This window comes from Notolabrus celidotus, chromosome 3 (assembly GCF_009762535.1).
Source record: "Notolabrus celidotus isolate fNotCel1 chromosome 3, fNotCel1.pri, whole genome shotgun sequence".
In the NCBI taxonomy this organism is placed as follows: domain Eukaryota; kingdom Metazoa; phylum Chordata; class Actinopteri; order Labriformes; family Labridae; genus Notolabrus; species Notolabrus celidotus.
The window spans coordinates 2217087-2233353 of NC_048274.1; the positions used below are offsets into that span (position 1 = coordinate 2217087).

General features: G+C 42.0%; 1 protein-coding gene and 1 long non-coding RNA gene across 3 annotated transcripts; one reads left to right on the forward strand and one right to left on the reverse strand.

Annotated features, from left to right (window-relative positions):
* The first annotated feature begins 317 nt into the window (after positions 1-317).
* Positions 318-5808, forward strand: LOC117810202. 2 transcript variants are annotated; one of them, XR_004630731.1, is made up of 3 exons: positions 318-414; positions 4553-4775; positions 4874-5808. It is a non-coding gene; the product is annotated as an uncharacterized LOC117810202 (long non-coding RNA). The 2 variants fall into 2 exon arrangements; XR_004630732.1 differs by having other exon boundaries at positions 323-414; positions 4574-4775.
* Positions 585-14969, reverse strand: LOC117810196 (ras-related protein Rab-8B). The gene is made up of 8 exons (XM_034679888.1): positions 14661-14969; positions 6954-7014; positions 6691-6751; positions 6293-6370; positions 5854-5943; positions 5374-5439; positions 5242-5292; positions 585-5072 (listed from the first exon to the last, which is right to left on the reverse strand). The coding sequence occupies exons 1-8, from the start codon at positions 14782-14784 to the stop codon at positions 4983-4985; spliced, it is 621 nt and encodes a 206-aa protein (XP_034535779.1). The 5' UTR covers positions 14785-14969; the 3' UTR covers positions 585-4982.
* Positions 14970-16267: the final 1298 nt, after the last annotated feature.

Here is a 16267-nt window from a genome sequence, read left to right on the forward strand (position 1 = left end):
GAAGCAAATGAGTTATAGAAGGAAGACTGGGAAAGGAGGGATAAGGAAGGAAAGGAGGTAGGAATTAGAAATAGGTAACAGACTTATTTGGACCATCAGTCTGACAGATCCTGTAACCTGTTCAGGTGGATTCCATTACCTGAGAGAATATCTGATTGGGTTCTTATACAGATCCAGGTCCTCTTAGCTGATCTGGACCCGGCTGCAGATCTCAGCCCAACAAAGGTCAGTCATCATTTTCTTATCCTTAATTTTTCCTCATAAGATGTTTTTCCTTAATACCTCTGTTGATGAACCTCCTTGCTGTTTGGCTACAGGTGAGCAGGACCGCACCTGGTCCTGATCCTGGACCAGTACTCCACAGAGCAGCAGACTCCACTTGTTGACTTCATTAACGCTCGATACAACATTTGAGTAAGTTCAGTGTTTTTGTTTAACTTTATTCTCACACTTCACCAGTTTCTGTCATATTTGGTCCAATCAGAAACTCTGCTGCCCCCTACAGGCAGAGAGGAGGAACTACAGCCTCAAAAACTTCAGTGAATCAAAGAGAACAAACAAACACAAATGAAAGAAGTCTGACGAGTGATAGAAAAGTTTTTTATTGGATGATCAGCTGACACTGCAATGACATCACAGAGCAGGAAATGGAAGACATATAATAAGGCAAAGGTCAATGCAGGGGTCATGTGGTTTAATCTTTATGAATGACTGTAAACATCTGGCTGCTGAGTTCAGAGCCTTCATTTGTCCTTGTTCACTTCTCCGTCTCTGCTCTTCTGTTTCATGAATCATCATCGCTTCATGTTTAAACCTTCAAACTCAGAGTCTGTCAGTAACAACAAATCTGAATTGCTGATGTTTTCCTGCAGCCTCATAATCTCTGTATCGACACATTTCATCAGATCGCAGAAACGTAAACAAACAAAAAGTCTGATAAGAATCGTTTTGTATTTGCATAGCAATGTTTATCAAAGTTACAAAGTGCAGAGAAAACAACAATAAAACACTTTACAGTGAAACAGATCGGTACAGTTCAGAGGCCGATGATCGCTGTGATTGATTATTGAATTAAAGATAGGTGATGATCCATAAAAACAAAGCTGTGCGTGCCTTTTCTCAAATGTTGCTTATCCAGGCGAACGAACGTCTACAAAGAAACATAAACACGAGGAGAGGATACACACCTCTGATTGATCAATGATTAAATATATTCTGCATTGATAAAGGAACCTGAAAGTAAAAAGACAAAAACACTATTCCTTAATCTAAACCCACAGGAAGTAAACACTGAGAAGTGAAGAGCGGACGGTTTGTTAAAGCACCTTTTCATCAAACACACACACAGAGAACATAAAGTGCAGCTGGAGGCGAGGTTAAGAACAATAATCATCATCAGAGTAATACTGCTGCAGTGAGTCTGTAAACAAAACACACAGTGGTACGAAGATTAGCAGGAGGACCAGGTTCCTATGACGGAGTCCGACTCAATAAGTGGATCTGATGATCTGAATCAAGGCATCGGGACTGTCGGAGCCCGGCCCGGACCAGAAACAGGATTTGAAACTACGACAAAGGTTTTCCTGCGGTTTAAAGAAGTCTGACATATGGAGGGAAAAAAAGGACCGTATAGACCCAAACATGGGACAGGTTTTCCTTCCTTAAAGTACATCTGTAAAAGTGGGATCACCTGATTCTGGGTTTAGTAATTAAATACCAATATTCATTATAACAGTGATGAATATGACTGAAGCACCAGAGGGGTGAAAGATGGAGAGACAAGGGCTGTTTTTGAAACCGCCTACTAAACTAGCAGTCTGTACTGATTTGGCCAAACTGCAGTATGTAGTATGTGAACAAGAGCAAAATCTGCAGTACGCCAAAACTACTCAGATGTCCTGATTCAGGAACATATCTCAGTATGCATCACACCAGTCTCCCTAACATACTGTTTCCCACAATGCACAGCGCAAATGTTCTGCTTCTTCTTTTGCCGATGTGTGTCTAACATGAGTCTGGTCCTGCTCGAGGTTTCTGCCTGTTAAAGGGAGTTTCTCCTCGCAGCTGTAACTTGCTAAATACTGTGAGGTGCAATACTCATTGTGGATTAAGATGAGATCAGACTGAGTCTCATTCTGGGTCTTTGTTAATAATATAACAGAGAGTGGTTTAGATCTGCTCTGTTTGTAAAAGCATCTTGAGATAGCGTTTGTTGTGATTTGGCGCTATACAAATAAAGATTGATTGTTTTTTGACAGGGGGGGAACTCAGTTTTTAGGAGCTGTGAAATTACTTCTTAACTTTTAAATCATAAGATGCTAAAGAAGCAGTTTCTCTATCAGCTTGGTCGTTGTTTACTTCCGCTTTCTGAAACCAGAAATCCAGCGACACCTAACCCAGCATCCTGTAGACCAGATCCAACAGAACAGTCAGACTACACACTAAATTCAAACGCAGTATGTCGCAGGTGGTTTCAAAAACAGCCACAGTGACCGGAGCCCAAAAGTAGGACAGGTTTAGAAGACGACTGAGGCAGAGTATCAGTGCAGCACAGACGTTACACATCTGTCAAACAGCCAGGAAATAGAGTGACGTGTTGGAAAGTGGAGAGCACAAAATGATGAGTATGTCACTGATAAATAGATCTAAGGTGTGTCCATTCATCTGATATCTGATAGTATTTAAATACAACACCAAAAGTGCTTTAATGACACACATCTTCTGTTTGTCTCCTTCCAAAAATGAGTCACAAAAAAGGGGGGAAGTCGTCTTCTAATCAGACCAATAAAGTAATTAAAGAAATGTAATTAAATGTTTGTTTTTAGCTGTGACAGGAAGTAGCAGCATGATGATGCATGCGTAGAGTAAATTGTGTTTCTGGTACGGCTCGGGCGATGACAGGAAATGTTTCAAATAATTTGACTCACATGAAAGAAATCATCTCAGAGAATCAGTTCAGTCACGAGGGATCAATACGTTTACATTTCAGTGATGGATTCAAAGCTAATAATAGAGTCACAGATTATTATTGTTCAGCCTTTTAAAGGAAGCAGAACGTTTGATCTCTAATCCATCACATTAATGCAGATGTATTTGACCTGTAGTGACCTCCTCTGATTCACCTGTATGATAATAACATCATGATGTCAGATAACAGAGGTGTGAGTCCGGACGGATCGAAGCTGCACGTGAATAAAACCGCTTTAAGACACGATAGAAATACTTCAGGTTCATATAAAAATAAGACTTCAAAAAGCTTCTGGATGTTGAAAAATAAAATCAACACAGTTAAAGAGAGTCGAGTGGTTGTTTCTTTCAAAAAGAGGCGATAAAATGTAAAAATAGAGAAAAGGCATCGATGACGTCATCATTAAGAGTTACCGGAGTCGGACTGGACAGTGAACGCCTCACATCAGTTTAGTTCAGTCTCTCTTTGTTCTTGTTTTATCTGCACATCATTTAAACTTTCTTTAAACTTCATTCAGGATTAATTCATGTCTCTGTTTGGATTTTAAAGCACAGATTAACATCAACAGAGATTACTGAAAATAAGCAGCAGCACAAAAACTGCACAAAAAAACAACGTTTGTTTTTCTGTTCTGCTTCGAATACCGACATTTAAATAAAATAAAGCTGATCATAAATGTCTCATAGAATATATATACTGTATATTTAGATTCTGATATAAAGGTAGCTTCTACCAGGAGGATTTTCAGTGCTTAATGATTGATAATTCACATTCATGTATTTAAAAAATTATAATATGAATATTGCATTTAAATGATAGATAATAATATAAAACTATGAATTCTTTTGAGTTTAAAAAAAGCTCTTAAATGATTTTAATTCAAGAATAATAGAGGAAACAGGACGCCTGTTACTTTAAAGAAAATCTGCAGATTATGATATTCTTTTGATTTGCTTCACGTGATGAGTGATGTGTGAGAGGTTTATTAAAGAGGAGGTATTACGCTCTTAAGACTTAAATCTGTCTATCTGATACTTCAAGAGTAACTTAACAAGATTTACAGCTTAAAAAACACAACGTATCTCAGGCTGCTGTCTTTGAAAACCTTCATTTCAGCCTCTGTCTCTTTAAGACTGGAAGCCTCCTCCACTGTTGCTTTGCTGCAAAGTCATCACCACTAAGTAACCGGGCAACAAAGAGCAGAGCAGGATGTTTCTGTTTGGTCAGTTTTACACTTACTGAGCTCTTAAGAAGATTCAGCAATCTGTGATGTCACAAATTGTGTAAATCTCGTGTCCCTCTCGCTTAATCACGTGTGACTTTGTGAACAAGCTGTTTGCAGTTTGAATCTCTGGCCAGGTTTAGAGTCTTCATCTGACATTTTAACTTCATATTTGTTTCTAAAATATGAAAAAGCATAATACCGCCTCTTTAATTTAATTTGATATCACATTGAGAGTATAACACGATGTTTTAAGTCTCTCATCTCAAATATAAACGTGTATATGAACGTGAGAAGTGATCGCAGCAGCCTGTGATCCTCTGCAGATTCATCAGACTGACACACATCATGTTCCTGTAAAGGTTTCTCACTTATCTGATCAGATCCTCTTCAGGCTCCGGTCTCTGGACGGACAGTTTCTCTCCTTCCATCCTGCAGAGCCGCTGCAACACTGAACCCACAAAAACAGTGAAACACGTCCTCACAGAGCAAGACGCTGTCCTCTCTGAGCGAGGAGGAGTTCTCCAAGAGCAGACGTCCTCTGAGGGGGCGAGTTAAAAACACATAAAGGGGGCGGAGGAGGAGGTGAGGATGAAGGAGAGGATGGAGGTCTGAGCTGATTAAGAAGCAGAGATGCTCCTGAAGGAGCAGATTCAATATGAAGACTCTTCATGTTTCCACAGGTCCGTTCCTCGGCTGAGCGGGAGGTTCAGTTCTGCAGCAGCCGGAGGAGGAAGAGGAGGAGGGAGAGGAGGGTGGAGGAGGAGGAGCAGGTGAGAGTGGAGGCTACTCCTACAACAGTGTACACCTGAAGAAGCTTTTTTTAGAGCGGGACTCTGTGATCTTAACCGGCCCGCCTCCTCCTGCTGGGTTGTTGTCGTTCTGCAGGACAGAGAGAAGAAGTGAAACTCTTCATCCTCCTCACAGTTCACTGATGATGATCTGATTCATGTTCATCTTTCACACGACTGTTCAAAGAGCTGAGTACTTCAGGTCTCTTCAGGAACATTTTGAGAGACTCAGACTGAGACTACAGATGAAACAAACTCACCATTTTTCTGTTGAGTCTCGTCATGATGTCTCTGCCGAGGGTGAAGAAGGCCTGAGGAGCAGAGAGGGCAGAGAGGTTTGGTTAATGCTCCTGACATGATGAAGGGAGGTCAAATGTCGGATCAGGACTCACCTCCTCGACGTTGATGCTGGACTTGGCGCTGGTTTCCAAAAACTTAATCCCGTAATCGATGGCCAGCTGAAAGATGAGAGGAGACCGAGTCAGACTTTTAGTTTAAACATGGAGAAAAAGTTTACGTCCATATTTCAGTCTCATTGAATCCGGTCATTTGTTACAGTATTTCATGTCCAGCTGTTTGTGATCAGACCACAAACACTTCAGAGTTTCAGAGCTTTAAAAACAGCTTCATGTGTTGATGATTTGATTATAGTTTCAGATTGTCAGAGCTGAATCTTATGTATCATTAGACATGATTTAAAAACATCCTGCTTTAAGCTCCTTGTATGTTTTTTTCCAAATCTTAAAGCATTGTCTAACAGTTTCAGAAGATTTCCTCAGATTAATTTAATGCTGCATATTTTGTAAATAAAGATGATGTCATATTAAGTTTAGAGCTTGATTGAAATCCCCCTCTCCTCCTCAAACACACACCTTCTCTCCTCTCTCCTTGGACACTTGTCTCTTGTCGTTCATGTCACATTTGTTTCCCAGAACCATCCTCTCCACGTCTGCAGAGGCATGCTGATGAAACAAACACAGAGGAGGTTACCGTCGACATCTCACACTCGTCTCACTCAAAACCTGAAGCTTCATTCCCATCATATTTTAACTGATAAGGAAGAACTCTGAGTGGATGCAGCTTTAGTCTTTCCAGATTTGTTGTAGAACACATGGTGGCCACAGGATGGCAGCACTGACACAGACATCAGATATGAGCAGTGACTGTCTCTCACCAGCTTTTTAAACTCAGCCACATGAATAATCTCTTTGAACAGATTTACAGACACTTTACTCCAAACATCTAAACTCCGCCCCCAATCTGTGATGTCATTAAATGTCATGTGATGTCAGAGGCTCAGGGGGGGCGTACCTCCTCGATGTTGCGTATCCAGTTCCTGATGTTGTCGAAGGACTTCTCGTTGGTGATGTCGTACACCAGCATGATCCCCTGAAACACAAAGGACAGGAAGTGTCTGTGGAGGAAGTGACATCAGCGGTGACGTCAGCACAGGAAGTGCTCAATCAGCGTTTGACATTTAGCAGCTCGTGGTTGAAGAACAACAACACACACATTTCATCTGCAGTCTGCTGGATGATCAGGCCTCTCATGTCGAGTTATAGAATATCTGGCTGTGTTAAATACTTGATTCTGATTGGTCAAAGTAAAAGTGACACCAGGATGACCTCGCCACACGTCTAAATCAAACCCTGATACTCTGAATGACGGACACCTGACCCGTCCAATCAGCAGGAGGAGGCGTGTCTTACCATGGCTCCTCTGTAATAGGCTGTCGTGATGGTCCTGAACCTCTCCTGACCCGCCGTGTCCCTGCAGGAAGAAGAAGCATAGGGTGAGAAGACTGATGGCGCTGACCTCTGACCTCTCAGAGTTCATCCTCCCCCTGAGTGAATCTCTGACTGAACACACCAGCTCTGATTTATTCAGCTTCAAATGATGAATGATTGAAGCTCTTTGAGATTTAAAGATGTGACGCCTCAGACTGATGAGGTCTCAGAGAGTCTGAACTCACCAGATCTGAAGTTTGATCTTCTTCCCATCGAGCTCGATCGTCCGGATCTTAAAGTCGATTCCTGAAACAACAGAAGGAGAAACAGAGAGTCAGGAGTGTTCACAGCGCCACCATCAGGACAAACTCCACATTAACTTTGTTACAGTTCAGTGTTCATTCTTCCATCACGTGGTCTGACGTGTTAACCTCCCTCCCTGATGTTGGGGTGTGTTTGTTCCTCTGCTCTGTAGGTTAAATCTGTCAGCTGACTGGTTGGGACTCGGAGCTCAAAAAGGAAGTTAAAGATATTTTTAACAAACAAATGAGCGAACGTCGCTTCCTGATTCAGCAGAGAGAAAATCTGTTTCCAAGAAGTCTGACCGCTCGGTTTCCTGACGCGTTTCCTGCTCAGAGCACCGAGGAGCCGTTAGTGATGCTGGTTCAGATCCCACAAAGAGGTGTTATCAGTTCAAGTCCACATGGATCAGTGAAGACGTTCTCCTCCTCACATTCAAACATGTTTATTAATAAAGGTAAAGAAGAACAGACTGAGAGGGAAATAAGTTGTGCTGTCATTATCATGTTATTCTTTTATTACTGAGTGGAGGTGAAGCATTAAAGGGAGGACAGAGAAGGGGAGACAACTTAAAGCTGTCTGTGATATATTAAAGACTGTGTGTGTACTTAGTGTGTATTTCAAACACAACTACATCAGGGAGAGTCTGATGTTTAAAGCCGCCCTGTTCTTTGACTGCTTCAGTTTTCATGAAAAACTAGTCCATGCATTTGTTACCTCCAGGTTAGATTACTGTAACTCCCTCTTATCAGGCTGCCCCAATAAGTCTCTAAAGATTCTTCAGCTAGTTCAAAACGCCGCAGCTCGAGTATTGACTAAAACTAGGAAGAGGGAGCACATCTCTCCAGTGTTAGCTTCTCTACACTGACTCCCAATAAAATGTAGAATAGAATTTAAAATCCTTCTTTTAACCTACAAAGCCCTTAAAAATCAGACACCCTCGTATCTTAAAGAGCTCATAGTGCCCTATTACCCCTCTAGAACTCTACGCTCCCAACATGCAGGCTTGCTAGTTGTACCTAAAATCTCTAAAAGTAGTGTGGGAGGTAGAACCTTCAGTTATCAGGCCCTTCTCCTTTGGAATCATCTACCAGTCAGGGTCCGGGAGGCAGACACCCTCTCCACTTTTAAGAGTAGGCTTCAAACTTTCCTTTTTGATAAAGCTTATAGTTAGAGCTGGATCAGGCTTGGACCAGCTTTTGTCATGCTGCTATAGGCCTAGACTGCCGGGGGAACTGGCACACTGACACACTGGGATCCTAGCTCACCCCCTTCCCCCCAACCCCCTCATCACTTACTTTAACTCTTCCTGTCCCATTAAAGTTACTAACCATAGACCTTTCTGGAGTCCCTGAGCTCCCTTGTCTCGTAGATTCCTCTGAGCTGCCGTAGATTCCTTTTTTGGGTCTGTCTTTCTTTTATTCCTTTTCCTTTCTCTCTTTCTTTCTTTCTCTTTTATTCCTTTTTCCTTTCTCTGTATCCTTTTATTATCCCATCCTTTCCTTCTGTCATTCTTTCACCATTTATTCTCCTCTTTTTCTTTCTTCTGGTCTCCCTCTCTTTTCTATTTTCTTACACCTTTCTGGAGTCCCTGAGCTCCCTTGTCTCATAGGTTCCTCTGGATCTCTGCCATAGATCTCTTTTTGGGGGGGAACTGGCACACTGACACACTGGGATCCTAGCTCACCCCCTTCCCCCCAACCCCTTCATCACTTACTTTAACTCTGCCTGTCCCATTAAAGTTACTAACCATAGACCTTTCTGGAGTCCCTGAGCTCCCTTGTCTCGTAGATTCCTCTGAGCTGCCGTAGACGTCCTCCTGCTGCGGACGATCTGGACTCCAGCGGCAACAGCTTCTACTACTCGTCTCATCACTATCACCTCTCTCTCTTACTCCCCTCTATCCCTCTTTCCAGACCCAACTTGGTCTCAGCAGATGGCTGTCTAACATGAGTCTGGTCCTGCTGGAGGTTTCTGTCTGTTAAAGGAAGTTTGTCCTCTCCGCTGTAACTAGCTAAATACTGTGAGGTGCAATGCTCATGATGGATTAAGGTGGGGTCAGACTGAGTCTTATCCTGTCTTGAAGTTGGGTCTCTGTTCATAATTTGACATAGAGTGGTCTAGACCTCCTATGTTTGTAAAAGCGTCTTGAGATAACGTTTGTTGTGATTTGGCGCTATACAAATAAAGATTGATTGATTGATGATGAGGATGACATTCAAATATAGCGCCCCACTAACATCATGAAATCAAACTGTATTTATTATGAATGAACACTGATGATTGTTGAGAGTCTGAAGCAGCTGTTTACAAAAACAAACTGTGAATCACTGCAGGCTGAAAATCTGCACGACGGTTTATTGTCAACTGAGCAGAAAATGTGGGCGGAGCTTAGTTTATTGGATTTTTTTAGACCTTCTAAATCCATACAGCTTGCATCATTATTATTATTATATTTTTATTATTTTTATTATTGCTATTATTTTTAATTTCTATTATTATTGATATTATTATTTTTTAATTATTATTCTTATTTTTATCTTTTATTATTATTGATATTTTTTTAATATTACTTTTCATTTTTATTATTATTTTTATTATTAATGTATAATCATTATTGTTATTTATTATTATTATTGATATTATAATATCATTTTTATTAAAACATCTTTTTGTTATTAGTAGTATTCATATTCAATTTGTACTATTATTATTGTTATATTGTTTTATCATTATTATTATTATTATTATTATTTTTAGATATGTCCCTGCTAAACATGTTGTTTTTTGTATTTTGCTGTTCCCACTCTAACTTTCTTTTTTCCCGTTTCTGTCTGTCGTCAGTTTGTCGACGTAGATCTCTAGATTTCCCTCCTGAGTGGTAATAAAGTATTTCTAACTCTGACTCTGAATGTTTCTGTCTGTAACAGATAAAGTATAAATAATAGATCAGATTTAGTTCTCTCTCAGACTTCAGGTTAGTGAGCTGAATGCAAAGCTGTAGCTCCACCATCAGGCCTCTCCATCTGTGTTAAACCTCTGAGAGAGTCTGAGTTATTTTAGAAAGAAGAAGAATATTGGATTGTTCAGATCTATAAATGGGAAGTATTTGTGAAAAGGAGGAGGGCTCATTCTCCAGCTCTGCTCTAAACTTTCAGTCTCTCTTCTCTCCTCTCTCCTCCTCCCTTCATTCTTCTCCGTCACCAGGAAGTGAAACCACGTTTCTGCTGGTTGTTAGGGAAACGTGCAGCTCAGCAGGTCAGTGACCTCCTCCTCCTCTTCCTCGTCCTCCTCTCTGCTCCTCCCTCCTCAGCGCTCTGCTGCATTGTTCACTCTGTCTGTGGAAACTTTCTGAGATTCTTTTTAATCTAGAACTGAAAATAAAGTCTGCAGATGTTTGAATCACCATGACGACTGAAATCAAACAGAGTCAGTGAGAAGAGGAAACGCTGTGATCACAGTTTCTGCTGACTCACTGATATCCTCTGATCACTCATCTTTAAATGTTTGCTCTGAGCTGAACTCAACACGTCCTGACTTTAACTGACAACATAACAAATCAATCAATCCAGAAACTGAGCGACTCATTGATCATTATGGGATGTTTGTCTGCTTCGACACGGTGGACACGGTCTGAGGTCTGACTCTGAATGAGTCTTTGTGTTCAGTTCATTATAAATCCATCCAGAAGAACCGTGTCACATCCCTCACATACTACACACACATCCCACTTCCACGTTCTCACACTCTCACTCACACACACACACACACACACACACGCAGCCAGAGGTCAGCTGACTCTCACGAGACCGGGGCAGCGTGGTGACAGTGCATCCTCTGTCTTGACCACCGCAGCAAAGGATTGTGGGATGTCAATTAGAATGCGTCCAGTATGAGAGGCTGGACACGGAGAGAAACCGGCAGACTCACACCGCCATCAGTTAGTGATGACATCACCGCTGAGGAGCAGGTGGAGGTGATGTGCCGCCTCACAGACAAGACTGACTTCAGAACAACAACGGTCCAGTCTTTAAGAACCGACCGGTGAAAGCAACACCTCCAGACTCCAGCTGCTACAACAACTACTGTCCGTCTCCCCACTATCACCTCTCTCTCTCTTCATCTCCCTCTATCCCTCTCTCCAACACGGTCTCAGCAGATGTGTGTCTCACATGAGTCTGGTCCTGCTGGAGGTTTCTGCCTGTTAAAGGAAGTTTGTCCTTGCCACTGTAACTTGCTAAATGCTGCAAAGTGCTCTGCTCATGGTGGATTAAGATGAGATCAGACTGAGTCCTGTCTGTAAGATGGGACTGGATCTGATCCGGTCTTGATGTTGGGTCTTTGTTAATAATAGAACATAGAGTACGGTCTAGACCTGCTCTGTTTGGAAAGAGTCTGAGGATAAGGTTTGTTGAGATTTGGAGCTTTATAAATAAAGATTGATTGATTCAGAGAAACTGAGAGGCTGGAGTCCATCAGAGGAATCCTGGTACTGATCCGAGCTTACAGGTCATCACACCGGGCTCTGGTCTTCCTCAGGGGACTATAAATACAAAGAGGTTACACCAGACTCAGCTTGAGGTGAAGGTGGAGGACTGAGCCAGACTCTGAGGATCAGGAGGGTCTACTTTAACGATCTGGATCTGAGGTTTGATTAAAGACTTCGTTTCATGTCAGAGTCAAAGGGTGTATAAATAGAAACACACCCTCTCTTAGACCTGCTGTCTGTTCTCTACATTTTCAAACACACACACACACACACACACACACAAACACACAAACACACACACACACACACACACACACACACACACGACTTATCAAAACACCTACATCTTTCGCCGTGTCATCAGTCTGCATCGAACCGTTCTATCTGTAGTTTCTTTTTGCATCTAGACCTGAACCACCGTGTCAGACACAGCTGTACAAAATACACCCCCCACCACACACACACACACACACACACACACACACACACACACACACACACACACACACACACAGAGTGAAGAAGACAGTTCCCACTTCCTGTTTCCACCAGGAAGACGCGCTCTGCTCAGCTCGCTCTGACGAACAGGAAACACACACCGAGAGAGAGAGACATATTTGTGTGTGTGTTGCATCACTCTTCTCTCTATGTGTGTGTGTGTGTGTCTCGGTGTGTTTAGTCCGAGGCCCCTCGTATGCTTGTCGACCTCTGACCTCCTGCTAGAGGATGAACTCAGCTCTGAACAGAGAGGAGGAGAGATGGATCCAGTCCTCTCAAACACACGACGGACACGAGCTCTGAAAACACACGACGGAGAGCTCATGACAGCATGACGACGGAGGAGAAGAAGAAGAAGAGCTCTTTGTTTCTCCTGTCGTTCAATTAAAGACTGACAGCTCACATTCAGCTGCTTCAGACTGTGAGAGCTCAGACTGTCAGACTGTCGATCAGGTTTCACAAACGGTCTGGATCTGATGATGTTCAGAGATCACAGCCGAGCTGACATCCAGGACCACAGCTCTTATCTCATATTCCTACATCTTAGTTATGCTGCTATAAGCTTAGACTGCTGGGGGAACTGACACACTGACACACTGGGATCCTATCTCACCCCCTTCCCCCCAACTAACTAACTCTTCCTGTCCCATTAAAGTTACTAACCATAGACCTTTCTGGAGTCCCAGAGTTCCCTTGTCTCGTAGGTTCCTCTGGATCTCTGCTGCTGTGGACGTGCCAGACTCCAGCTGCTACAACTACTACTATCCTTCTCCCCACTATCATCTCTCTCTCTCTCTTCATCTCCCTCTATCCCTCTCTCCAACACAGTAGGTCTCAGCAGATGTGTGTCTAACATGAGTCTGGTCCTGCTGGAGGTTTCTGCCTTTTAAAGGAAGTTTGTCCTTGCCACTGTAACTTGCTAAATGCTGCAAAGTGCTCTGCTCATGGTGGATTAAGATGAGATCAGACCTGAGTCCTGTCTGGAAGATGGGACTGGATCTGATCCGGTCTTGATGTTGGGTCTTTGTTAATAATAGAACATAGAGTACGGTCTAGACCTGCTCTGTTTGGAAAGAGTCTGAGGAGAACATTTGTTGTGATTTGGCGCTTTATAAATAAAGACTGAACATTTTCTAAATAGTTCAACACAGTTTTCTCTGTGTGGATCATTTTGACATCATGAGAGAGAAACGATGTTAAAAGTGGCGCCACCAGCTGGATTCACATCGCTACGAATTCAAGTCACAGTGGGAAAAACAATAGCGAATGTTGCTGGAAATACTTCTCCAGACCGCTACTAGCAGCACCTTGATGCCTGTGATTATCAGTGAGTATTTTGGCTTGAAATGCACATCCCTAGCTTTCATTTTCATCTTGTGGTTTGTTAATATGTACATAAAAAGCTGCCATGAGAAATGTAAATGTCTTGGAGCACCGTTAGCCAAGCAGTCTAAGCGTTCACCCCATGTATCAATCAATCAAATCAATCAATCTTTATTTGTATAGCACCAAATCACAACAAACGTTATCTCAAGACGCTTTTACAAACAGAGCAGGTCTAGACCACTCTATGTCAAATTATTAACAGAGACCCAACACCAAGACAGGATAAGACTCAGTCTGATCTCATCTTAATCCACCATGAGGATTACACTCCGCAGCATTTAGCAAGTTACAGAAAAACTTCCTTTTAACAGGCAGAAACCCCGAGCAGAACCAGACTCATGTTAGACAGCCATCTGCCTCGACCGTATGTATAGAGGCTTTAGTCCTCGTCATGGAGGTTGCAGGTTCGATTCCAGCCTCGACCATGTACTGCATGTCCTGACCCGCTCTCTGCTCCTCACATTCAGCCGTCCTGTCCACTAAAGCTGAAAACGCCCCAAAAAATGCCCCCTAGAGAAAAAATAAGACCTTCTGTATTTAAATATCTACAGAAGACGTTTTTAGGACATCTGCTACTCTGGATAATGAACTTTAACTTTGTTTTAAATGCTCTCTAGTTTTCATATTTGCTTTAAAACACTAGCTGCATCACGTGACTTGGTAATCAGACCTTTGGCATATATTGAATCTTGAAATCGAAAGCACATCTCCTTCAGGATTCTTACTGGTTAGTGAGGAAGAAGTGAAAATGATTAGCTGACAGTTTTTAGTGTGAACTGTTTATAACTGAGAGCATGTGACCACAGAGACAATCAGAGCTGATGATGATGAGGGTGAAGAAGAAGAAACGCTTACAGTGGGGACAGGCCCTTAGAAGGGAAGACACATGGAGTTTATACTAGTGTCATATAATGTGTCATCATTATTTAACTTTTACTCTCTCACTTCAGAAATTAGAGTTTGAACTTTAACTTTAGGATGTGTTAGTGCAGGATCAGCGCATGCGCAGGGGTTAAAGGTGAGGAGGACTTCTTGTTCTTTAAGAGCCTCTGAAGATATGGTCGAATCATCTGATCAGAGTCTCAGCTGACTGATCGATGGGGTCAAAGGTCACCTGTCTGTGAACATCTGGCCCCCCTCCTCCTCCTCCTCCTCCTCCTCCTCCTCCCTGAGGTTTCACTTTCCCGTTAGCCCAGCATGTTAGCTAACACCTGGCCCGTTGACAGCTAACCGGTCCTGTACCCGGTTAAACGGAGCCTCACTAACCGGAGGGACTCACCGATGGTGGAGATGAAGGTGGTGTTGAAGGCGTCTTCGCTGAACCGGAACAGCAGGCAGGTCTTACCGACCCCGCTGTCCCCGATCAGCAGCAGTTTGAACAGATAGTCGTAAGTCTTCGCCATGTTCTCCCGGTTCTCCCGGTTCTTCCGGTTCTTTAACGGAACCTCCGGCCTCCTCTCGCGCTGTTCGCCCCGCAGACTCTCTGCTGGGGACGCTGGGTTCACTGGGAGACCTGGTTCTGTACTGGGTTCTACTGAAACAGGACTGAGAGGGAGCAGGAAATGACCCCAGATCAAACTTCCGGGAGTTAACTGCGCATGACTTCCGGTGAGGTCCTTTCAAAATAAAACTCCCCAAAAAACAAACTACATTTTTTATTTATTATTATTTATTTTATTTTATTCAATTTCAATTCAATTTTGCTTTATTTGCATGAACAAAGAGATGTTATTGCCAAAGCATATAAATTCATACAATACATTAAATATATTATTTTATTAGATTTATTAGTTTGTTTGAAAGGAAGGAAGATGTAAAAGAATGTACAATACAAATGATAAAAACATACTAGCATTTAAAACAAGACATACCCAACAACAGTCCATCACTAATAACACATTTAAAATTATATTTAATTGTCTCTAGTTTGATGCATTCAGAGGATTAACTCAGTGATCACATAGCTTACTCTTACATTTACCTCTTGTTAAGGTTTTTCTCCACTTTTTTGAGCTTTTTTAATTAAAAAAGTAATAAAATGCCAAAATTTACTCTGATCTTATAAAAACATGAACGAATTTCAATACATGACAAGAAAACATCATATAATCATAAATCACCAACATGTTTCCTTATTAAATCAGAAAAAATAAGATACTACACTCAAAATTGAAATAGCATTTCAGGGTAATAGCACATATATCTATACACAACTTATTTTTCAAAACACTAAATGAAATATGTATACATTTAGAAATATAAATACTCAGAAAGATGAAATCATTTCAAATATTTCATAGAATAGTCAACAACACAGGCATGATATTATTTAATTTACTGTTTTCAGATTTGTATAAGAAGTCCAATCTGGCTCAGACTCACAGTTTTTCCTTTTTCAATCTTTGGAGAGCTCATTAAGAAAATCATTGCTTCAAATATTTCTCCTTTACTTTACATTCTGAGCCTTTTAGCTCTCTTACTTCGTTACACAAACTCAAGCTTTTATTTTTTAGTTGAACCTGTTGTCATTTCCGGACAGTCTCGTGCAGCTTGTTGCAGTCAGGAAAAAGTGGGCGTGTACATGCGACGTCATATTCAGGGAGGCGGGGCCTGGGCGCGCCCTCAGTGGTGGGCTGCCAGTTCAGGAGGTTTACCTGAACTCTTTAAAAAGCTGAGTGAAGACAAAGTGTCAGAGGTTCTGTTTTTACTCCATCATCAGGAGAGATGTCTGAGAGAGCAAACACACAGAGTACAGAATACAAACAACCACTGGCAACATGGTAAACTGCTCCTTTCTTTCACAGCTGGAGTCTGACAGCTGGACTCTACAGAGACATCAGGAAGGACATGAAACTGACCCTGGAACGGTGAGGAGGACACATCCTC

What these genes read in the sequence shown, in the direction of transcription:
- LOC117810196 (XM_034679888.1), bottom strand. Translation starts at nt 14,784, where the DNA reads ATGGCGAAGACTTACGACTATCTGTTCAAACTGCTGCTGATCGGGGAC. An exon ending in AAGATCAAACTTCAGATCTG is followed by an intron (nt 6,752 to 6,953) that starts GTGAGTTCAGAC and finishes TTCTTCCTGCAG; the next exon opens with GGACACGGCGGGTCAGGAGA. An exon ending in CCAAGGAGAGAGGAGAGAAG is followed by an intron (nt 5,440 to 5,853) that starts GTGTGTGTTTGA and finishes CTCATCTTTCAG; the next exon opens with CTGGCCATCGATTACGGGAT.